At 35.1% G+C, this 26,246-nt stretch overlaps 1 protein-coding gene across 7 annotated transcripts in view; it reads right to left on the minus strand.

Moving 5' to 3' along the window:
* Window positions 1-26,246, minus strand: part of LOC141746663 (hyccin 2) — a 74,852-nt gene that overhangs the window by 39,436 nt on the left and 9,170 nt on the right. For all 7 annotated transcript variants that reach the window (XM_074595611.1, XM_074595603.1, XM_074595610.1 and 4 more), the window contains 6 exons: window positions 11,954-12,056; window positions 9,746-9,824; window positions 8,540-8,641; window positions 2,906-3,085; window positions 774-854; window positions 18-133 (listed from right to left, as the gene is read on the minus strand). In XM_074595611.1, the coding sequence (XP_074451712.1) occupies window positions 18-133; window positions 774-854; window positions 2,906-3,085; window positions 8,540-8,641; window positions 9,746-9,796 (530 nt within the window). In that variant the 5' untranslated portion in view covers window positions 9,797-9,824; window positions 11,954-12,056. The remainder of the gene's footprint in view (window positions 1-17; window positions 134-773; window positions 855-2,905; window positions 3,086-8,539; window positions 8,642-9,745; window positions 9,825-11,953; window positions 12,057-26,246) is intronic.

Raw genomic sequence — 26,246 nt, forward strand, 5'->3', positions numbered from 1 at the left:
AGAATACATCCACCTACCGGTTCTGTGCTGTGAAGGTTTCTCTTTGAGGATGAAGATCACTGTAAACTACCCTGATGAGATCATGCTGACATAGAGCTCCTTCAGTTAAAGCCATGGATCCAATAGTAGAGGGCTAGAAGCAGGTGGTAGGAGAAGGAAGGACGGAAGGGGAAGAAATCAAGCCATAAATAAAAAGTCCCCGAAAGCATTAAAACTCCTAACCACCCAAGCCAAAAGACATACTTGTCTTCTGATCTGTAAAAATGAAGATTACTCCAGAATACAGTAAATCAAAAACATTACCTAATTTCATTATTATAAACACCGTCCACACTTACAAGCAACAGAGCAGATGAGAGGAATTTTCAACTTTGATTCTTACATATCCATTTATAATTTGTCCTAATTGCATAGACCTTTTGTACAGCAACAGTAGAGAATGAAAAACACAATTCCAAATTCAAACTGTATTAAGGAGGAGTTAGAAGAAGGAAAACTACTTTTATACTAACATGTAAAAGGCAAAAAAACACAGCTGCAACTACAACATAACTAACCTCCACTCAAAACGGACACTGTCAGCAAAGATTTTTCAACAGTTACATTCCTTTTCTTCTACTAATGCTATTGAATTCAGTTACGCTAATTGCAAGCTACTGACATTGAAAACTTACTGCAACAAGATGCATCTAAAATGGCCTGTTGCATGAAATGGATCCAGTTTTCATTCCTCTAACAGATCCAATTCTAATTTACCACAGCAGCTTTCTTACCTCATGATATATTGAGGGTTTAGATAATGAAGGGATGGTGAAAGATAAAACTTTGTTGTTTCCATCTTTGTCAGCAATTTCCTGCATTAAAAAACAAAACCAAAACCCAAACAAAAGTAAGGAGATAGGGCTTGGAATAATTTTCAATTCTTAGACTGCATTTAACAAATAAAAAGTTAATAGTCTTATCAAATCAGGACATCTAACACCCTAATGTATCTGTGTGTTTCCAGAACACCAGCAAATTTACATTCATATTTAAAAAGTGGGAAAGACCTCTATCACAGACTGTCCTGCAGAATCGGTCTGCAACACTTAAAAAACCCATCATTTTCTCCTTGACCAGGGTGACTTCACCAAAAACAAAAACAAAAAAAAACAAAAACAAAAACAAAAAAAAAAAAAACAAAAACAAACCAAAAAGCTTTTCTAGCCCACCTTTACATTATAACATTTATTTATAATAGAATTGCATAGTGGAGCAAGGTTAAACTTTAAGCCCAGAAGATATAGACACATGAGGGCTGATGAGTCACTTGCTGACAATGGGTAGTACTTCATAATAAATGCATCACAGAGAAAAGGTGAAATCAAGGGGACTGGCAAGGTTTCTTCAGGCATTCTATCAGGAAGAAAAAACACAGAATGTTTTGTCAAAAGGCTTTCAAACTGGTCAGATTTTATAGTTGCTAGGCTACTACATAAGCAAACCCAGCAGTTTTTAAAGCAAATATACTAAGAGCAATCACATACGACTATACCAAAAAGGAGCCTAAAATCCTGCCTTTTCACTTTGTACAGCAAATTTCCAAACAATGAGCTCTTGCCATGCCAGTTTATGTGAAAACGTAGCCCAAGGTAGCACAGTACTCGTAGTAGGCTTTAGGGATCACAATGGGAGGACAGCTAATAGAATTTAGCAGAATGCAAAAGATTTATCCTTGTCTTTCACTTTCTAAGTACTAAGAAAATAACTTCATTCCTCCAGTATCGGTATATGTGCAGAAAAATACCAACAACTTAAACACAGAAAAAAAAAAACACTAGTGGGAGCCACTGTCTATTTTGAGGCCTCTTTCTTCCTGGATCTGGAGAGAATGAAGAAATTAATGTCCTTAAAAAATACGAATCACCAACATGACTTTCAAAGGAACTACAAAAGGACCTTTATGAGACAACAATCAACAAAGATACACATGCTACTTCAACATAGCAAACAGGACCAAAAATCAGCAAGTGGTTTCCAATGGTTTTTCTATCAGAATATATCTAAAGTAACTGGATCTTCCAGTTGTTAGAGCTGATCTACAGACACATAATAAATAAAATAAAATAAAGAACCAGTTTGACTGCCCTGTGTCTCATCATTGTAGAAGCATACGACACAATTTAAAGGAGGGGTTTACTGTGGTAGTAGAGAGAAGGGCAATGTTTCAGTATAACAAGTTTTAAAGTCCTATAACACAGAAATTTCCGTTAGAGAATGCCTATCTTGGCAGTATTACTAAATTTATCAAATAGCCCTGTAACATTACAAGAATAAACATTTCCAGGCTAAGGTCAGGATCTAAAAAAATTACTTTTACATCCAACAGCCAAACTTAATCATTTAGTTACTTCACTTATTCTTAAAATCACAGTTCCACTGAAGACAACTACCTGCCTGAAAGGTACGCATGCATGTATCTAAGTGCTAGCACACAGAGTAGTTTCAGCTTCAAACTACCCTTAAAAAGACATATTCAGGGTAAGCGGGGGGGCAGGAGGAAGTGACACAAAGATTCACCAAGCATACTGGCCTGACAATCATCTCCATAGAAGGCTGTATTTTTCAACATTAAGGAAGGCTACTTAATTTCCTTAAAAACACCAGTATGTAACAGTTCAAGAAAGCCCATAAGATGATCCTTTTTAGTTAAAATGTTTGTCACAAAAAATAAAAATTATTTTTGCAAACACGTTCTTACTAAACCTTCATTACATTATGCTTTTCTCCAGATAAAATATGATTTCATGTAAGCTCATTGTATTTTTAAATATGTTGTTCCAATAATTTACTTTATTCTTAGTGGTCAGTGACGCGAAAGCTCAGATCAAAGCTTTCCTAAGCCATTCCCACTCTTCTCACTTACCAAGTTGTAAATGCCAAGCAGCAATGCTTCAATGCAACCATTACTCTGCCTGTCCCTGCTGGCAGTAAGACGCAGATACACCCAGATCAACTCTGGCAAAAATTGCAGGGTGAATCTCTTGAGTCGAACTTCAGAACTACGATAAAGTTCAAAGAGCTGGTGGCAAACAGGCTCCAGGAGCTGTGGAAAGGCAAAAAGGTTAATGAATTACTGTCAGGCTTCTCTAGTAAGTGAGAATTAAATAGCAAATATAGGGGCTATATCAAATAGCCGCTGCAGCCAGTAAAAATTGCATTCCTTGATGGCAAGTAAGTGAATGAACCAAAATGATATCTGCATTCCTTTTAAGGACATCTATAAAGACAGACCTGAGGGGCACTGGTATGCAGTATTGGGAAATGTGGCCCTGCTACAGCCACCACCATTCTGTGCTTCGAGAACATCTAGGGCTGTCAGTATGAGATTTATTTTGGGTATTATTATGCGGTATTGGGAAATGTAGCCCTACTACAGCGACAACCATCCTTTGCTTTGAGAACATCTAGGGCTGTCAGCATTTTGTGTACAGGTACTAATTTAAGGTCTGTGACAGACACGTGGCCTGAATTATGTGCACCATAAAACTTTAATGGTGCAGTTGTAAGGTTTATAAAAGCACAAAGGTTAAAGATTAGCTGCTAATGACAGCTGCCTATCACAAGTCTACTGACAGAAATATGAATTAATTTCATACCTACACCCAACAAGTATGCATTTGTTCATTACAATGCCAACTGATTTTTCCATCTTGAGCTGCCCTTTGGGTTTCAGTACAAGAATGAAAAAAGGCCCTTATCAAGTCAGCGTGATATAAGCACAAGAAAAATCCTGCAATTTTTAAGAGTCTACAATGCCAAACCAATAATTAAGATGCATCCACAGAACTCTTAATGAACAGGGAAAAAAGAAAAAGAACCACGCCAAACTGTCTGGCCCTTTCCCATGACTAATCAAGTTTTTAAATACCAAAGTCCAAAACTACAAAAAAAAAAAATCCAAGAGGAATTTTGATAAGGTCTGTGACCAGTATCTAGTATTACCTTCGAAGAAATGGGATGATCTGACCTAAGGAAAATACCCATGGGATTCAATATCCGAAAAGATGGAGGTATACATGTAACCTAAAGCATCTATATTCATATAGAAGAGTTAGACAGTCAGAAAATAGAGGCCAGAATCTCAAATAACTTCTTTCTAACCAAACACACTTCGCGCAGCTTTCATATACATACACAATAATATTAAACATTAAATTATGCATATCATTTTTTTAGACCAATAAAAACCTTACATTTGACCAACACAATAGCAGCTGTACTGGTGAGACAAAAGACATAAATAGGAAATACCCAGTGCAGACCAGAAGATCACATAAGGCATATATGATTCCTCTTTCAGTACATACTCTCACTCCCAGGGATATGCAGCTTTGGACTTTCAGAGCATTACCAGTATGTTTCATAGACTTTGATGCATTCTTCTTTCATTAATTTGTCAATTAGTACCTTGTGTAACAAGGCTTCTGATTGACAGCCTAGTTACTCTAAGCTAAAAGCCTGGATTTTACAACAGAAGCATAGAGAGATTCCACAAGAGAGGGAGGGGAGAAGGCTGACACTGATGAGAGAAGTCCAGTTATTTGGAGCACACAGATTTTTTACAAGCCATATATGTAAAATACTTTATCACTTAATTTTAGTTTTGGTACCTAAATGAAATTAGAAGCCTGTAAACCTTCTGTTGCAATCATTTTAATAAAACAATGCTGCGGCTTTCTCTATCAAGTTGAGCATAAATTATTTTATCTAATATATTTATTCCAATATTTCATACATATATCGCACTTTATGTTCAAAAGATGCTTAAGTACATTCTTTCTTAATTAATATTTACTTAGTAGAAACCCCTATCTAAAAGTGACACTAATTATTAAAACCATCTGTTAGAGTAAATGTTCAAATCCTCAGAGACAGAGCTGTATCCTTGTTTTATGAAAGGCTTAGTACATTTCAGATGTTCAAATAAAAAAAAGTGGTTAATAAATAATTCAGAGATCACTGAATAAATTTGTAGGTTTTCTTTAAAAGAAAATATAAGCAAGAAGCTAGCATAAAGAAGAAAAAGAAGAAATATCTGGAAACAACAAATACAAGCATATCTGTGATAAGATAACAGGTGCAAGAAAAGCTAAACAAATATTATCAGAAACCAGATATATACAGCAGCGTTGCTATAAATACTACTTCTATTAAATTAGAGATGACAGGAGCCCAAAGCTATTTCCTATTTGAAATTAGACAGTCAAATCCAAGTCCCGTTATGAACAGTGGAAAAGAATAATTTACTTGAGCTCAAGTCAGATGAGACTCAACCAGAACAGTTACTGAGTTTATGCTATTTTCTTTCAAATTAAAATTCTATAAAATTAGTCTTAAGTGAAACCATACTCCCTAGAAAGATACAAGCAATATCCAGTCATTGGTGCTGCAAGCATGTAAACATTCCTCATTTCTAGTAGTTGTCATATTGTGCAAAAGGTTTAACAATTGCAAATTATTTAGGTGAAAAACTGAAAGTTGTTTGTAGCAACTACTATAGAGCTTTTGGTGCATTCACAGCTTTAAGTCCACAAGAAAAAGCTGTCATCACAAAGACACTACAACACAAGTATTTTCAAAGGCACGAACACTCAAGTTTTTCCTATCAAAGTATGGTATGATCGTCTCCACCCGGAAACGCAAAACTTGACACTGTAAGAAAGAACAAATGTTTTCTTTGCATCCTAGTTATCTGGCTTTTCAGAGAGCCAGCCTCTATCAATTAATTCTCTGAATATAAATATTGAGAAGACACTGGGTAAACACAGGAAATGGAGTTTTTGTCACCAGTAATTGGTGTATACATGAACTGCTACACACTTTTTTAATTCCAAATATCTTTCAGTCCCAAGGCAAAGGAAACTGAGTAGCACAGCAGTCAGCCAAAAAATCCAAAGTAAAATATCTCTTATAACCATCTCTCTTTACTGACAAACTAAAAACTGATATTAAAAGAGCTTACTTATTAGCATAAACAGCGTTAGCATAACAAAGAATTACAAATGAAATGTTTACTGGCTAAAATACACAGTAAGTGACAGTGATGTAATTTGCAGACTTCATTTTTATACCTCACGGAGGTGCAGTCTAGTCGTGTTTTAAGGCAGCTGATGAATAGCTTTAGTTTGGTTTATTTTACAAGTTTGCCAAATCTTAAGAGCCATACCTTGAAGTTAAATATAACGTATTATAAACTACATGACAAAGATTGGAAATGCTTGCCTTTTTGAAGAATTCAATCGCGGTAAAAAATAATGTGCTCAGTCTTAACTGCAACACAATGGGTGAAACTAGTTATTATTTGAAGAGTACTGCATCTGGGAAGTGCTTGGCATTGCAAAGGTAATCTCATTTTGTTTCAAGGCTGAGCTTTCCAAGTTTAACCTAAATAGCCCCACGCAAATAATCAATGTTTAAATTTCAGTACTGCATTAACTTAAAATCCATAGAGCATTTCTGTCTACAACCATAAACCAACTCCAAAAATTAGAAAACTGTCTAAAAAAACAATACTTCAAAAGCACTTTACTTCAGAATTCAAGTGTTATACAAAAATCAATCCATTATTCAGTTAAATAAGCTGTTTATGAGCAAGATTACTCTCTATTCTTTATGTAACTTTCTGTTCCAGTCATTACCATCTCTATATTAAAGAAAAGTCAGGGAATTTCCTAAAAGATAAACGCTAACAATTGTATTTAACTTGACAGTATGTTTGCCTTCATTTGATAGCTGTCTCAAATAGCTCTCAAATCAGTAGATAGCTGTCAAAAAAGAGAAACACCTTGGTTGTTTGTTTTGGTTCCTAAACATACTGATTCCATGTTAAATTAATAATCCTGGTCTTCTCAAGATAGAATTATGTGATTCGAGAAACATTAATTTTTTCCTTAAACAGTTTGCCCCTTTCCGGAAGTTTCAAGAATAGGTCAACTTTATGATTAAGTTGTACTAAAAAAAATTACTTGTCCATCAAGTTTAAGAATCCAGCAAGTACGTTTTTATAATAGTCTACCATATAAGCTTTATCTTTATAAGCAATCAGTTATCCTTCTAACAAATAACGCCCTATAAAGCATACTTTAAAACCCCCTCACTTAGAACCAAATATTACCACAGAATTATGTAAAGTAATGAATTTACTATGGTTATACACTTCACATGCAAATAAGTTTGGAAGAAGTGCAACAGGGAAATACATACTGCCTTAACAAGCAGACCCTGAAGCTAGTCATCTTTGAGGCTGGGGTTGCTTATCTTAGACCTGATATCAGAACCAGGCCCAAACAGCACAGCAGTTCCAAAGAGTAATATTTGACAAGCATCAGTGTGCAATAACATAAGATTACTGTCACATCCTTAAGAAGATATTCTTTTTGCAAATCTGGTTCTTTGCATCATTAAAAAAAATAAAAATCAAATGCTTATTCTCAAAGCAAATGAAAGCTTTTACACTTTCAGAAGTATACACACACAAATACACATATACTAAAAGACAACAGCAGCAACGGTGGCTTCAGGTTGGAGAGAGAGTAACAGTAGCTTCAGTACAAAGAAAAAGGTCACGATGCAAGTTATTTGTAACACTGAAATGAAGCTGACAGCTATGAAGCTTTTTTTTTATTTTACTGCATGAACATTATGCAATCTCCTTTAAGCTCAATCAAGCATTCAGCTTTCAAAAGCAGCTGAGCTGTGCTTTGGAAAATAAAGAACTTCCTTGCTGCGTACACTTGCCATTCAATTTATAAATATACAAGAGATCACAGATGATAAGTCAAATATTTTGAAGGATTTTGTCTGAAGCAGTTTACACAGCAGAGAATGGTATGCTTGCACAATTTATTCAGAAGTTATATTTCACACGCTTTCCCAAAAATGCTCACAGCAGAAGCCAATGGAATAGAAAGCTCAGTTTAACGTCATTTGCAAAATTAATTATGTAAGCTAAGTTTTCATTGTGTATATTTATATTTTGGGGCCCTGTTTCTGCTCTTGTTTACAGCATTGTAAACCAAATTACACAAACATGATATTACTGTAAGCAAAAGAGGATCTGGTTATTTTAATAGGATTTAATAAATTGATTCCATCTTCCACTGTAATAAGCCACCAGGTGAGAAGCACATTGGTCTTCCTGAGTTTCACTGTAAGGCCTACTTTGTCTCTGTTATGACCGGAAAGTTGTTTGGGGGGGGGGGTGGGGGAGCGGAGAACTCTCATGCCAAATCAAATGTAACTGTCAGCTGTGGCAAGTAAAATCTATCAGACAGCACAAACTGTATTTTTGGGAGCAGATGAGGTTGTGTCTTAGCAGAAAGGCATTAAAGTAACCATCAAAGAGAGTAAAAACAGGGATGACACTCACGTTAGATTACATTAGAAAGAAGAATCGAAGAATCTTCCTCTCTGTCTCCACTTCTCAATTACTCTAGTTTTAGTTGTAGAGGTGGAATACATAAGACTGTGAACAAAAATCTCTTTTAAAGTCTCCTACCTCATTATTTGGATCTTGAATGACCTTATAAAGAGCCGGTACCAGTTGTTTTTTTCGGTGCAATGTAGCTGCATAGTTGGAAATTTGTGTTTCAGGTAATGCCTAAAGGAAAAAAAAGGGGGGAAAAAAGTGTTACACTGATAAATCAATTCTTCCAAGTATTAATGACCTCCACAAAAGGATTCAGTCTCATCCCAACATCAAGAAAAATTCCTGAAGATCAGTAAGTTTTCAGACTTGTAACCTAGTTCATTCAGTAACAGTTCTTCTCCATACGAATAGCATTTAGGGGCACATACCAACTTTATGGGTTAAACCCAAAAGCAGTTTCAGATTTGTCTTTCATAAAATCATTTACTCCAGCTTGATATGAGGACTTTCTGTCTCGATATTCTATATTTAACAGGCACTTTTCAAAGTCTTTATTCAAAACAACTCAAATTACTTAAGAGGTGTGGATAATCTAGAATGAGCATGGACAGCCTCAAGTCCCACGAAGAGGGTGGGACTTTCTTTTTTCCTTCCAGCAGATTTTGCATCCTTGGCTCCTCAACAAACTTCCAACAACAGCATGCAATGACCTATTGCATATCATCAATAACGTGAGGAATTACTAATTCTTAATTTAAATAACAGATTAATTTCATATCAGTCACGAAATCAAGTTTTCTTATTTATGCATTATCCTGTATTTCACTCAGCATAATTATCAATGTGCAAAATAGGTTAAAAATATTCCACATTCTTCATGAGAAAACAATTCATTTTACACAGAGCATAGGAAAAAAAACAGCCAAATATTTTTCTTTAATATTTTTTTTTTTAATTACAAGCATTCCTACTAGTTTTTTTAAAAATAAAAAAGTTGCTCAATTAGAAATTTGGGCAGCATTATCCAGTTAAATTATATCAGCTTGATCTACACAGAAATATATGCTTTAAAAAAACCCACATTGCTATAGCCGTGTTCCGCTCTACCGTAATAAATTACTACTATAACTATGTATTGTATGTTATGTACCAGCTGACTCATTTACATAGAACTTTGCATGCTTTATGCATTATAAGAAGTTGAAAGATCAAGTAATAGATATTTTAAATGTTAATTATTGTATATTTAAAAAAAATTAAAAAATAAAAAAAAAAAAATCAATGTTCTGTGCCATAAAGCCAATGATATAGCTATCATTCATCTTCTTAGCTCACCTTGAATTCTGACAGCCATTCTTCCACGACACCTCTTTCTGATCCCAGCATTTTCTTACTACTGTTGCTTCTCTCTTACCTTTTGAAGAGGAAGGAAAAAAGAAAGTAAATTTGTAACTGTTTTGTAAAATCCTACCCCAATCCTATACACTGTTAACGTATTTCCAATAGAATTATATAGTATCAAACAATAGGAAAAGTTGCATTTTCGGACAACTGGTCCCATTTTATAGCAATGACTAAACTGTTCTCTTCAGACTTTTAGTCAAAAGTACTGCACATTAATGGGGGAGGAGGAAAAAAAAGGATTCAGTGCTTCAGGCCAAAATGTACATTATTTAAGGCAGACACATCATCCCATTCTTACTCCCTTACTGAATACAGTACAAGGAAGAGACAAGTGGAACAAAGTAAAGAGCATCATGGAACAAGTCATGTGAGATATTGTAATGTCAGTTCTAGATACAGCTTGAAGTAAAATAGTTTCATAAAACCAGTTATCAGAAATCCCAATAGCAGAACTTTACTACTTAAACCTTGTTCTTAAAGAATTTTGAGGCTTCTCATTTAAACAGCAAGATTTAGCTTTTCTAAAAGTACACTGGAATTCTCAGAAACAACAAGAAAAAGAAAACTTGCAAGGACAACTGTTACTATTATTTCCATTTTATACACAAGTCATATGCTAACGCCTTTTGAATTTTCATAAATTTGATTCTGAAGGCAATAGCAACCATGTTTAAAACACAAGGCATCATTAGACAACTTTGCTTGATGTTTAAATAGGTCTAAGCAACAAGGGTCTTTTTGTCTTTCCGTGTGATCTCAGTACACGTTGGCAATTCCTGGAAGTCATTAAGGTCACAGAAAATTTTAATCTAATAAAGTGAAATGAAACTATAGCCTAATACTAGAGACTAAAACCTAAGAATAGTGACCTGAAAAGGCATAAATTGAGGAGACAGTAAAATACAAGAGCTGTTTGAAGCCATACTAGACATATGAAGACAGTGATTCTTAGTTAAGGTTTAATCAAAAGTTTATTTTTGACAGGATCTGCAGGTTAACAGCTGCCTGAACAGAAAATCTGTGAAGGCACACTGTATTTTAAGAGATACTGTGGTCACTTTTTAAGAAGTTCATATTGCTATGTAATTATTACACGCCACAAAGCTGCCACACAGTCATATATCTTTACCACATTTTTCTTAAAAACTACAAATACTCATCAGCTTCAAAGCCCTTTAAAAAAAAAAATTCCTTCAATACAGTCAATTTTTTTCTGAAGTTCTTATAGCCTGGGGGTGGGGGAGAGGGGCAGGGAAGAAGTGAAACACTTCCGCAACCAGATGATAGCAAGATGAGGACTACTACAATCATTTATGCTTATCAACTTCACACAAGTAATGTCAAGAATACATTAAGTGCTACTATTTGCAGAATTTGTTGTAAAAATTTGTAAAAAGGTAGGTAAACATACAGTGAATTCTTAACTTTTTAAAATTTTCTTTCAGGTGGGTTTTGAAAATTATTTAGGCTCAATCAAAAGTTATGGGTTTGATACACAAATTACATCACAGAAGTCCTATTATAAACATCCTTTAAATAGTCAGACTACATGACTGGAATCACCTATTCTGGTCTCAGAACATACTTGTTTTGATTTCTGAAAGATTCGTGTTTAAGAACAGATCAGTATTCGTTAAACGGAAAATGAAGTGAAATAAGATATATAAATTGTGTTGGGAAGCTGTAAATTCAACATTAGCAACTTTGTATGAACAGGGCAACATACAGCATTTAGCATTGCCCTTGGCAGCGAGTTATGCAGCAAATACAAACCCCTGTGGGTAAGGAACTGCCTTAGATTTCTAAAGCGAGTTTAAATATCTTAAAAGATGTCAGATTCAGAAATAAAATTAGATTAATTTAAATTCAAGTAACACTTGGGTGAGTTACTTCAGCAGAAGCACTGACAGATAATTCTATAAAATAACACAACTAAATACATTTCTGACAACAAAGGTGTCCAAAGACATCCTTTTCAATAGATAGGGGAACAGATACCAGACATCAGAACGAGACATGGATATAAGTTAACTTAAAACACCACAGAACATGCTACAGAAGAAGTTGAGATTTAGTTCACTTTGTGTGGGGAAAAAAACCCAAAGCATTTTCTACAGAAAGTGCAACATTCAACTTTACCTCTTTAAAGAAGTCAATTTTCTAAAGGAGGAAGAGGAGGAGGAACGCAGCAGTTTTTCAACCTGGGATGCATTTGTCAAGCCTTCAAGTACTGCCCTGTTTTCTGAAAGGTGAAAAGAAACTCTCATGATCACAAAATAAGGCGAAATATAGTAAAGTAAAGCAAACAATAATGTATATATTTTTTGACCTTAAAAATTGAAGTTTATCAAATCCTCAAGAGCATATCTGGGTCCTTCCATAACAAAGCAATTTGCCATTTAAAAAAAAAAAAAAGCTCTGTATTTTAGCAGAGGAAAGAAAGGGATTGCCTTCATCCAAAAAGAAGACTTTGTCCCTTACCTATTAGTGGTGCACAGTACTACAAGCACGCTGGAAAGGAAAACTGAAGCACTATTTCTTACAAGGAACAGTGCAAGAAAGGTGCAAGATGAAAGAAAAGATTAATATTTTTCTAAAATGTGAGCTGAATCAATACCCTGACTTTGGAGAACATATACCTCTTAAATGTAATATATTAAAGACTTTTCCTCACTATCATGGTTTTTAAAACATATTCCTTACAGAGACAAAATTTGAAAGCCATTGCAAAAATCATGTATCACACTAAAGTTCACCTCTCACTTCAGGATCCCTTCATGCTGAGCATGAGGTAAACAACACACAAATGAGTCCACTCTAAGTAATTCAGAAGATTTCAGTATCTGGAGACCTCTAATAGGAAACTGAAGTACACAAACAATGGGTGCATTCTATTCCATACTGCTTATTCAATTAATTACTTTTCCGAATTACTAAAAGGTCCCTTTTTTTTCTTTCCTCCTCCACACTAATTAGAGATAGGCTAACATAACAGCAGGTACCTATCCTTTTCAGGCTATACTGCAAGTGAAAGCTTTTATCACAAGATGGTATACACAAACCAATGTCCTCTATGAATTTTCTAAAATCAACTTTTTTTAAAAAAAATGCAATGCCTTGCAGAAATCTTCAATAATACACTTCTGAATGAACGAAAAATCAAATCCTCTTCTTCGTTCCCTACCAATATTTATGAGGGGGTTGAAAAAAAATAAACAAATTTCTACCCTATAGGCACGCTGTATCCGATTACATACAAATTTTTAAACATGCACAGGGGACCTGAAAGACAACTAGAGGTATGTATTTAACTTACTATCAATTGTTGCTTGTAATTACCAGGCGTGCATCTTCAAGACACAATGTCAGGTCTGTAAGAGTTGATTCAGGACTTCTAGAAGCTTCCCAAGTTTTACAACATGCTAGAAACAACCTTTACATCCAGACATGATAACTGATATACACCACTCTCTAGAAATATCACAGAGTCCCAACTAGGTGTAAGTTATTACGCTTGCTACCTAGAGGTTCAGTTGTACTTAACCTGCTATCTCTAGTGTCAAAACCAAAAATACAGATCCTAGAAGTTCACCAGGCAGGCCCTTCCAGAGCTGCATTAAGTTAAACTTCATTTTTTCCTCAATAGGAACTCAAGTTATTTTAGCCCCAAAGCAAGAATCACAGTTATATACCAGCAAATCAGACAAGGGAACTTCTATTTCTGTACAGGTTTCCCCACAAAAGGACTACGCACAGACAGATGTGCACAGACTTGGTTGGAGAATCAGGCTGTAACAGTTCAAAATTTTTCATTTGCTTATCAGTTTCCTTACAAAAAAAATCTGCAGGTTTTCTAGAACTAAATTTAAGTAGAGGTAATAATAATTTAAAAAAAAAATCTACATAGCATCACAGATGGGGTATGGGGGTTCAAACTCTTTACACACAGAAAAGAGTAAATAATTGTCCTTAAGTCAGAGGCAAACATCAGCTGTAATTGATGGCCAAAAATTCCCCTCTCCTCCAAATGATTACTTCAGATTGGAAGATCCCATTAAAATCTAAAGGCAAATAGCTCCTCTTCTCCAGCACTGTATCAACTCGAGAGTACATCAACTCTGCATGAAGTTGACTATTTGCTTGAAGAAACTTTGCAAAGGGGAATTAAGATTATGCTTTAAAACAAACTAACAAAAGCCCCAAAACAACAACAACCAAATTTGCCAAAACACAAATCCCCCTTCTCTTTACGCTCCAGTGAACAGCAATATGTATGTAACTACAGCAAAGCTACAACATGAAAGCAAGATGTGTATTCAATAAAGCCATGCTGAACACCAAATACTATTGTATATTTTAAGTAGCAACAAGCATTCTTTGCTCTATAGCACAATTCAGAGCAAGACTGCAAGAAGAACACTAAGCAAGCTAACTGGCAGAAATAAGGAAATGCACAAGGCTATCAAGAAACACATGCATCAGGCCAGTAAAAATGTAGTAGTTTAGAGAAGAATGCTACAAGTAAGTGAAACCAATGAATTGAAGGATTAGCAATTCTCCCAAGTCAGGATTCAGCCTGGCATATCTGAAGAAATTACAAAACCACCAAGAGTCACAAGAATGATTCAAATACCTTACTGCAAATGCTACAGGGATACCAATGTTGCTACTACGGTAAATCAAAAATGTCAAGTATCATAATGGTGTAAGGCCTAACTGACCTAAGAAATTAACTCCTCTTACAGAAGTCTATTGAGCCTTACAGAAAGTCCACATATAGCTGTTTGTCAAATAAGTCAACTCACATAAAGTTAAAAAGTGAATCTGTGCTGGTGTCAAAATTTGGGTGCAGTGTGATGTTATAGTTAAGCCCATGTAGTGGCTAGCTACCATGAAAAAGGAAGAGTCCCCTCCAGTATCTCAAATACTTCTCTCTCAATTTTTGTGCTGTGCATCTTCATCCAAGTCCTGTTCAGGGACTCCCCTCAGTGTAAGTCAGCTTCAGAATCAGAGCCATATCTGCTGCCTAGGAAAGCAGCCATCTTCGGAACAACGGCTGAAGCACCAAGCTTATACTATGCCCTTTAAGAACAATGCCAGAGCACAGTGTTTTCTTACATGCAATACAGTAAGATTTTAACAGTTCTACTTTGAAAAAGCATAAGAATTTTTGCTAAGGTTTTATGTGATAATCTCAAAAGTATGCAAAGGATTAGAATATGGGGCATCTTCCACAGGAATCTTCTGCTTATTCATCCCTGAAGAAAAGGACACTATATAGTGCTTTTTGTGTATTTGTTAGGAGAATGGGGGAAAAAGTTTTACACAATACATCTTTTTGGGCCATCTCTACTGTACAATCTATCTATTTTCCCTCAATGAAAATTCCACATGCAGCTTTGTGTGGTAGCTTATGTAAATACAGCTAGTTGTTCTGATGCTTTCAGAACATTTTTGACTGGATGTACATTAAAGACCAATAATATGAACTATATCCAAGGAGGAAAAGCACTGTATGTGTCAGTCTTGCACCACATTTACAGAAAAAAAATCAACACAAACTATTGATTTCTCCAATGCTACATTTGCATCCTTCTTGGAAGACTTTTTCAGATGTTAAAGCTTGCTTTGCTCATGTGGCTTAAAAAGGATATAGACATATAGCCCACACCTATTCCAGCTAGGATTACTCTACTAGTTCCATTTTAGGACAAATAATCTCTCCCTTTCAAATTATCTGCCTGGATATTAAAAGCATTTTTAAGGACTTGTACAAACAGGCAAGATAGTCAGGTCATGGATTTACAGCACACTCACTCTGCACTGACTCCCTACACAAAGACTTAATAGAAGCCCAGTGAGTCTCTTAGCACCCCCTCAGCTACCCTGCTGGAGTGGGGGGTGCTGCCCCGTTCTGTACCACCACACTTTGCCACTTTTGCGAGAGGAACATGAGTACATCAGCTATGTGACTATCTCAGCCTGACACACAGGCTGTACTCTGGGATTTTTACATGAGCATGTGTAAAGCACTTCTCATGCTTACATTCACTCCCTGCTTTGCTGTACCTTTAGGGGAAAAAAAAAAAGATATATATATATATACACACACACACACACGTACACGAAGCGCCATGTGGGTGAGTCTTTAAAATAAACTGGTTCAACTGCATTAAATGCCATGCATATTGATTCAAAGTTAAAGCAGCTTGAACTAAGAGCATTGAATTTCATTTCCAGCGCATTCATGTCTTTCCCAAAGCAAACAGAATACAGGGAATATAAGAGGATCCTCATGTTAATTTTTAAAAGACTAGATTTTATTTTTTTTTCCTACTATGGCTCTAAGGTTCTTATAATATGCAGGAAGGATAACAACTAAGCAGAAATTTAGTTATTAGTAACAGTAATAATTAAATATACTAAAATATTTTAACATATGGACTGATTGTTAAGATTCCTTACATACCAAATAAGCAGCAAGTTTAAATTCACATTAAAGCACGGAATTGAAAAGTTACAGTTGGGAACATGGGCACGCAATGTTAAAATCAAATATAAAAATCAATTACTAAACAGCTTTCCAAAAAAGCACTTAAAGTAATAATTAAAAAAAGTTTTCTAAACTTATTCATCATAAAATGGCAGAATATGAGACATAAGGCTGTTAAATTATTAGACCTAGAACCTCTGTGCTTACAGTTACAATATTCTGTTCTCAAAGGAAGTCACAATCTTGCATTGTGCATGTGCCAATTATGGTTGAGATCTAAACAGAATTTTACCAAGCAAAAGCACTCTCCTAGCTTATGCTACACACACAAAAAAAGTATGAAACCATGAGTTAACTCCTGGTGTTAACACGAGATGCCTACACATTTAAGAACTTAACTTTCAGTGGGATAAATGAAAGAGCACTTCACAACTTTAACTTTCCAGGTGTACTTATGATGACAGTTTGGGGAGGATTATACTAGTTATAAAATATGTATAGACCAAGAGACAATGAAAATGAAGTTAGCAATAGACTGAAATACCATGAGATAATGTTTAAATTACAATCCTTTTATTTGCTTACCTATAGACTCCCATTTTAGAGACCCTTCATATAATTCACTATCATCTATATTATCTGAAATAAAATTTATTACAGTAACATACTATCAAACTAATGAAACGTAAACCTCTCATAACTGCCCAAGAACTTTTGACTTCTACAGTAATAGACATGAAAATGGTTTAATCAACTTCTCTCATTAGAGAGCACATTTTTCACTTACATTTGGAGTAAAAACATACTGACTAAATATGTTTATTATTTATTGGTCTGCATTTAAACCACTAACCAAGATCAAGCTGCAACAGCAAAACAATTATCCAAATAATCAGAGCCAACAGCCCTCGCTATACAGGTATACCAAGTATTACTGTGAGAATTAAAAAGAAAAAAAAAGTGCTACCAATTAGATATTAATAATTGATGACATTTAAGAAGATATAACTAGTCAAGTATGCAGAAGGTTTTTGTTGGTAGTTTGTATTTGGCTGGTTTGGGGTGTTTTTTTGCTTGTTTGTTTGAAAGAAGCCAGGATTTTATACTGGCTTCAAAGTACATGGGGGAGGTTACATAAATAGGACATGCACTTCGAGAATAAATCCTTTTTTTTCCATTATGTACTAGATGTCATGATGTATATAATGTAATTGAGTCCTAACTGCATGATGAATAACAATATTATATATTTTTACTTCAAAGGCTATGGCAAGACTATTTTGCAATTAAAACCTGGACTGTCTCAACAAAACGAACAAAGCTTCAAGCTGCATGATCTCCTTCTCCAGTGCCTCTCATGCAAGAGAAAATTACTGGTTGACAGTAGGTCGAAAAGAGCAGAAAACTCAATTATCAATATAGCTTGTTCTTCCACCTCTCATATCTCTAACTCATTACTGAACGTGGAAATAAGTGTATTTAAAGAAAGAATTTTCCATGCTGCTTCTGTAAAATAGCAGCATGGAAATCATCAAGAATGCATCCTTACTCTGAATTAAATCTACATTCAGTTCCTTTGATCCAGAATGTTCTCTGTAACAAGAGCACCTTCATTTAATACAATTAACTCTCTGGGAAGCAGAGTAGATAAAGACAACATGAAATAAGGTGGTCATAACTACATACATGCTTCCCCATCACGCACACACTTTAACAAGACTGGTGAACTCTGGATAAAGGAAACCAGGCAACATGCTGACAGACACAGATAACAAAAAACCAATTTGAACGTCTCATGATGAGTTGTTCCTGAGCGCAGAGGTTTAAAAGACCATATGGAAAAAGACTGGGTAACACATTCAACAGCCTATTGAAAACATCTGCTCAGTAACATATCAGCACCCAAAAAAGAAATCGAGATGTTTACCACACAGAAGTGGTAAACAGTAAATCTGAAAGCATGCAAGTAGAGCATAGAAAATTGGTAATATGCTCTTATTTGAAATACTGGCCTACATTTGATTCAAGCAACGCAAACAGAAGTACGTATAAGGCAGAAAAGTGGTTAAGAGGCAGTTAATGACAAAGATCATGAGAAAAACCTTCTAACCTGAATATGGAAATAATTTTAAAAATTCAAAGAAAAAATAACTCTGTGTCTTAGAAGCACATGTAATTAAGTGGTAGAGAAGGCAGAATGGATTTTTTGTAACAGAGTAATACAAAATAAAACACTAAAATATAACACGGTAGAAATGTTAGACTACTAACAGTATACTGTTTCTCATACTCTAAAAGTAGGACCCATTATAATAAAATATCATGAGGGAGATATTTTAGATAAATATTATAGCACCTGTTTTACGTAATTACTTCTTTTTTAGAAGAAGAAGAGTAAAGGAGAAAACTTACTGGTGTAATCTAGCACTTAATTGATATGCTTTACACAAAACTTTTCCTAGGAGCACCTCCTTCATTAATTGCTCACTATATAGGCATATACAGCTTCATCCAGCTACTGTAAGTTACACATTAGACTACATTAAACAGTCATGGTATGGTCTGATTTTCACACTGGAAAAGGGATTGACTCTTAGGCTAATCTGATCCCAAGAGAAAATAAGATCAGTTTTGGGAATGTTCCGTTTTGGTGGACTACTTTTGTACTTACTTAAAAGTACACGTATTATATGTTTCTTATAATAAACATATCACAAATACCATTGTGATTCCCTTCTATCCATCTACATAAATATATTATTCTATCACAGCCATATTTAATAAACACTTAGGTAAGTTGCCATTTTGGTAAGGAAATAAAAAATAAATTAAAAAAAAATGTTGTCCTGAACAAATCAGAGCTATAAGTGCAACGTGGTGTTAGAAACACGTACAAGCATTGTACCAGAACTCTCTTGGCCATACAGCTCCACAGCACAGAGAAACAGAAACTTCTACAAGGCACAAAACTGACAAAGGCAGAAATAAACAAAACTGTCTTTGGAGAGTTACCAATTTAAATCAACTCAAGCAATCTCTTTAATAGAAAGAGAGCCCTCTTCCAACTCCAGTTCTTTGGTAATTTCATTGGAAGCTTAAGCAGACAGACATGCATTCCAACTTTAAAATATAAATGCTGACATATTCTATGTGTGGGATTTAGGTTGCCAGCCTTATTAGACAAGCCTTAGTCATGCAAGACAACTTGGATAAGACACTTCTTCCCTGCCCACTCTGACTCACTAGAAAAATCAGGATAAAACCCCTTCTTTTTGGATACCAGCAACAAAGAAAGTTATATGAAAATGATGGGATAAAGCCTTATCACAGTGATGACAAATACTCCCGTGAATTTTCATGGTACCATACTCGCACTGTGAGCTCCATATCTTATCAAAAAGGTCACATCAATTTCAGCTGCTGCCAAAAAGGGGTAAAGAAAAGACACGGCCCATCTGTTCCAAAAAGCCTCCACTAAATCATTTTAAGCCCTAAATTATCTTCTATGTCTTTTCAAGCACCAGAAAGCTCAGCTGCCAAACCTTCTATATTTCTACAATTACTACAGTGAAACTGCTTTGCAGATACAAAATTGCTGAAGACAGACAATTAGGGCAGTGTGAATTAAAATACAAGAGTGAAAACAGACACTTTATAGCAGAGCTTAAAATATTATTTTAAAGCTGATGTTTTCATTATATTGCATAGAGTAGTTGTAGAAAGCTACAGAAGTCAGGTTACTAGAGGAAAAATTAAGTCCTGTTTGCCTCACAGAGTCTAAGAACATGAATAAAACACAGTTGTAACACTTGTAGCTAAATGTCTCTCTTAGGAGTTCACACAATGAATGAGGCAGAAAAGAGAAGAGTCAAGATGACTGAGAAAGTGGAAGGAGACATTTATCTTCTGTATATGAGAAAGTACTCCTCTACTTTACTTACAGGATTTGGGAAACAGTAATATAAAGAAATTATCCTGCACCCTTAAATACAGCAAAACACATGTTAGTTATTCTATTATAAAGACTCGACACACTTAAAAATATATATATATACATACACGTAGGTTCGCCACAGAAATATTACCTTATTCTTTCAGCACCAGTTTCCTTAGAAACAACTTCATGTAGTCATCCTACACTAAACCTAAAACATTCTCTTGTCAGGATCCTGTATGATAACCCATCCTACGCTAAACAATACAGGCTCATCCTCCCTTTGCATCAGTTCATATGCAATAACTCTTCCTATTCTAATTTGTCTGCAACTCATTAATTTCTTTACTTAGGATAACATTTCCATGCAAATTACTTTCCATGTAACCCTACCTGTCCCAAACACCTTCTTGGTTCACAGTTTTGCTTCATGAAGTAACCTTAAAAGACCTAACTAAAGACAGAAAATGCATAGTAAAAATGGAGCGGGGGGGGAAAATCTAACAGAAAGCTAACACTTGCAAAACCACAGTTAAGGGACACTCAGTGCTAAGTACTAAAAGTGAACAGGCACGAGCTAGGAGAAATCTTGAAACAGAATTTCTGTGGGAACAAAACCAAAATAAAATTCAAAACCAAAACAACAATAACCAATCAACAACAAAAAAACCACACCACCAAAAACCCTTAAACACACGCTTTGGAATAGGACTGCAAACATTATGATGTGAAAGGTCACTATCTTGCCTGCAAAGGAAAGAAATACGTGCAGAAACAGTTCTAGAAATATGAATTGTAGATTCTAAGCAGCTTCCCATTTTTGAGCTGTAACATCCTCATTTGATAGAAATAAATGCCTGTTATATTATGAAAATAGCCATAAAAAATGAAGTTCTCTATCAATTACAGAGCAGTAAAATATCAATACATATTTCTCACTGTAGTATCTGCTACCAACTGCAACTCACATGAACTAGAATTTAGGTTACATATTCATTAATTAATTTACCTAACCTCCTTTCTTCTACCCTAAGTATTCCCAAAGAGATCTAACCTAAAGAATCCTCTGCTGAAAGTAATGAAATCCCACATTCTAATCTTTTAATTTCCAAATGGTAAAGCCTTCAGCTCCAGGAAGTAGAGTGTAAGTAAATGAAGCTGAGGTGACAGATTCACCTCCCCGTCCATAAACTTACTTACATATCCACAAACTCTTACATGAGTGGAATCTTCAAATTTATTTGAATTTACTTCAATTATAGCTAATATTATGTCATATTACTGATTTTTTTTTTTAATGATACAGTAAGAATACAAGGTTCCAACATAAACTTTCAAAATACCAGAATTAAAGGTCCAAAAGCATTAGGATATATTCCTTTATTGCATGATATATGATATGCCATAAATTTCATACATGTACCTCAAGACGCCTCATTCACATTTAAGATGTATGGTTTTCACGATAAAATCAGTTCTGATTGATATCCTGGTGCTGCTTTTCCAATACAAGTTCCTAGACTTTAAAAAGCAAACCGAACAACAAATATAGTTACATGAAACATCACTGATCTCACCACTACTCATCAAGACAACACAACTTCAGAATAGCACAGATTTCTTCCCCTTGACCTAACAGACTATACAAGGCAGTCCAGCTCTGCACAGAAAACATGAAGAGAACTTAGGGCACACACACAGACCGCTTGCTATTCACAGGTAAAGCACAGCAGCATCAAGAATCCAGAAACAAGATCTGTTTCAACTTTCAGAGTCAAAACTGCTCAGACCATAGCTGCCTTTACTACTTCCAGTTGTTACTTTACAGCAAACAAGTTGTCTTCTTCCATGTCATGCATCACAGCATTATTTCAGTGTCAATCAATTTCAATCTCACACTTATTTTCTGAAAGTTAAAAAGGGATTTTAAGAACTGCGAAGAACAATCTCACAAAATGAGAAGAAAACCAGTTATTTTATATTGAGATTAGACAGACCATACAAGTCAGAATTTCCACGCATAAGTAACACATGTTCCTGACCATCTTAATTCTATACAACACAATCCATTAAGAGCTACTTTAACATCAACTATCCATGTAGTTGATCCAGTTGATTAAGATGACTGTGCTGTAAAAATTGATGCTTAGGACCAACCCTAACTTCACTAGGATTCCTCCAGAGCAAGAAATTACATGGCCTTTGTTGGACTCTCTCCTTCACAGAGAACAGGCAACGAAATAGTGCCTCTAAAGAAAGCACACTTTTTAATCACCTTATCAGAAGCTCTCATGAAATTCTAAAACTCAGCTTATCACATGGAATTATATACTACGTCTCTGTGAAATAACTATATGAGAATTAAAACACTAGTAAATGTAAACTAGTGCAACAACTACACCAGTTTCCCCTTTTGTCTTGCTATGAGTTTAATAATTAATCTTCACTGTTGAATAGTTAAACACAATGCATATTGTTTACACAGTTGTTATTCTTCTACTGTTAAACTGATATTAGAACAGAATAGTGACTGACCAGTCATAAGGAAGGACTAGTTAATATTTTAGTGTGAAGTGGTTAATTTTTTATGTATTTTTTAAGTAGTGAGGAGCACTAAATTACTAACACATGTGGGGGTGTTCTTTCTTGGGGTGGGGGGGAGAGAGTTGGTTTTTTGTTTGGTTGGGTTTTTTTAATCTGAAATTGAAGTCTTCTTTCCTGGGGCAAAACTTTGCATACAATCTCTTTAAGGACGTAATATAAACCTAATACAAATAACTTAAATGAACCAGATCTTTTATGCACCCTGTTAGGCAAGACTTTCCACAATGCTCTTCATTTATCTAAATGAATCAATTTTTAAAAAAAAAAAAAAAAAAGCAGCCTTACACATATATAGCCTTGATGACTTCAACTGAAATGCACAGCCCTATTCTCCCCACCAGACATTGCAGAAACATAAGCAACAGCGAGATATTAAATGGATACTACTATTTTCATGCATATTGTCTACTCATAGCCCAAACAAAATTTTTTTTTTTTGGTCAAATACTGCCCTAATTCAGAAAGCTGTCTTTCAAGATTACAAAAAATTACAGATTTCACAGGCAGCATTGAAAATCCATGCAGCTAGCTCCACAGGTACCCCTCCTCCAGTTTGTTTGGTGTAGAGGGAGGAACGGAATTTATTTATACATTTTACAATGTTATAGTTTTCAACATATTTTCCTTGCACTCAAAAAAACAACAGCAGAAATTCTCACCGAGAACTCGATGTTCTAAACCTCAGTCATTTTTACATAACCTTGCCCGTACACAGAGAAACTCTGGGGTTTTGTTTGTAATACTAAACAGTTTTCCTGCTAAAAACAGACTTCAAAAGCAGTTGGTAGAAGAGTACTTTTCCTTCCCTCATGTCTCCTCGGTAAATTTACCTTTGGAAAAAGACCATAGATGGCTTTATATGCAAACATCTCAAAGCATTACACTACTGCTTTTTGAAAGTAAATTCTATACACTACATCTACTTGAAATAGAAATACATCCACATGAACTACACTAAATAAAAATAGTTTCCTTATTCTTTTACAGGTAGGTCGCACTGCCCATCTAGATAACATTTATGATCTTACACATTTTTTATTAATTGTATTGGCAATACAGCCAATTCTGTTTATTCTCTTCAAAGACATCATAAAAAAATTTTAAATCAAATCCCAAGTTTAATTAAACAGCTTGTTAAAAGCATCACACTTCTCTTTCCCTATGCAACTGTGCTGACAGGAATCAGCAGCATTTACCGAAGTTCAGGCCCCAGGTACCTTGAATTGTTAGATTATATGTTCTTGGTGTAAGGAATATACTCATCTAACATCCTTCATATAGCACGCTTCACAAAACACATGCAGTCTTTCAAGGGCAATTTAGACAGACGGTATAGGAATACTGAGGTTACTGGAATGCAGACGGTGGACCAGCAGAGCATTGAGCAACTTCTTGAAAAGTAGGGTTGATCAGGTATAAAACAAAACAAAATCAACAAATAAACAAGCAAACAAAAAACCCACACCAAAACAACACAAACACCCAACAAACCAAAACCAACTCACTCAGTCCACATGTGACTACTTTAGTATGGAAGAAAAATGTTCTGAACAAAATACAAATCCAGACCTAACACCCCAGTACTTGCAATTATGTGCAGATTTCCAAGTTAAGATGATTATGTAATAATTATTTCTTACCACTGTGCAGCAGGAGTTTCATACCTGGGGGGAGGAGGGGTGAGTGCGGGGGGAAATCCTCATGCTTTTTGCCTTATCAGACAGCTCTTCAGCTGGCACATTGAAAAGAGTTTCTTAATCATCTTTTAACGACTCTTTTTCCTAATCAGTTCTGTTTCATTTGAATAATTAAAACCAAGAAATAAGATTGTAACTTCAAACTCTCTCCTGTAATAAAAAATTAAATGCTAATAAAAACCTTTTTAATTTTCCATAGATCTGATGCATATGCATAAACATGCAGAATTTACTTATAGCAACATTACGCATTTCAGAAAGCTATAAAGTCTGCATTTGCAGAGACAAAGAGATAATCATCACAATCTATTCAAAGCCAACATACATTACAAAAATGGAATGCCCCAACAGTTCATAGGAATAGCAATAAAATAGCCATTATTGGAATTTTGCATAAAGCTAGTACATGCAGGAAAAATATTTTGTCTATCAAAATCTACCCATTGGAATACGAATTTTATATGCCTCAAAACTTGATAAAGCTGATAACTCTTTAAATGGTGATTAAGGTTTCCTAATTAGTTTGATAATGTCCATTAAGATCTGTTCCCTCCTCCCTCTCACAAGACCAAAAATTTGTTATCAAAATAAGCTATCAAATACAGTCTCTGGTAGGTTACAATCATGGAAGTATCATCAGCAGAGAAGCGCAGTTGACCATCATACCCATGCACATCTCCACCAGCCAAATGTGGCAAAGTTCCTACAAAATGTTTCAATAAAATGACAAGCAGCAACGCTAAAGAAACTCTTTCCTAGCAGCTGGCAAAAATAATTAAAAAAAAATGGCATAACACCCCCACTGACCAACAGATCACTTTAAATCTTTCTCCAGTATACATCAAATCTTAATTTATTAGATGAAATTAACATCTGGAGGCACCTTCATCTTTAAGTTTCCTTGAACTTCTTTCTACTTTTCTTACATTGAGCCCAGTGTTGTGTCTTTAGCACAGACCAATACCTACAAGTCTGAGAAAAAGGGCACAGAGGAAATGAAAAACAGCCTTTGAACACTTATATAATTATACGCCATCAAGTAAAGGGGAAGGGGGGGCAGCATGGGACACAAAAAACACCCTGTGACAATCAGCACAATACTTGATTACACAATTTTGGTAGCATCAATGCCAATTAGTATTGGCCACTGACCCCTAACTCAGTCTGGAATCCATCCACAGACCTTAACCCGATTAGGACTTTGTGCACAACAAACGTGAAATCCCACAGTTGCACATTTTCTGCCTTAGCATTATGAGTTTTACCCAATTTAAGTATTGAAGTAGCTAGGGGAAAAAAAAGTACAATTAAAAACAAAGTTAATGCATAAACATTATTATGGAATTTATTAGAGCATCTCCAACTGTTTTCCTAAAAATTTTAGAGTTTAAGCTTGGGCTAACTCGGCAAGTTAAAAATTAGACATAAACCACTAACATTTTAATTTCAATTAAAAAAGGAAATTAGTGCAGTAGTTTTAGTTTTGCATGTACACTGCTAAAGTTACATTAACTGCTAAAAAACATAGCAGACTTGACGCTAAGTGAAAGGATTTAAACTATACACAGAGGGGAAAAAGCAAAGCATGCACTCTGTCACAGAGTTTAGTGCAATGATTCCTGGAACATGAGATACAGATATATATAATGCAGCTGCCATGTGAATGATTTAAACACCCAGATGCCTCTAAAACATGTTTTCTTT

The sequence above is a fragment of the Larus michahellis genome, chromosome 7 (genome assembly GCF_964199755.1).
Source record: "Larus michahellis chromosome 7, bLarMic1.1, whole genome shotgun sequence".
In the NCBI taxonomy this organism is placed as follows: domain Eukaryota; kingdom Metazoa; phylum Chordata; class Aves; order Charadriiformes; family Laridae; genus Larus; species Larus michahellis.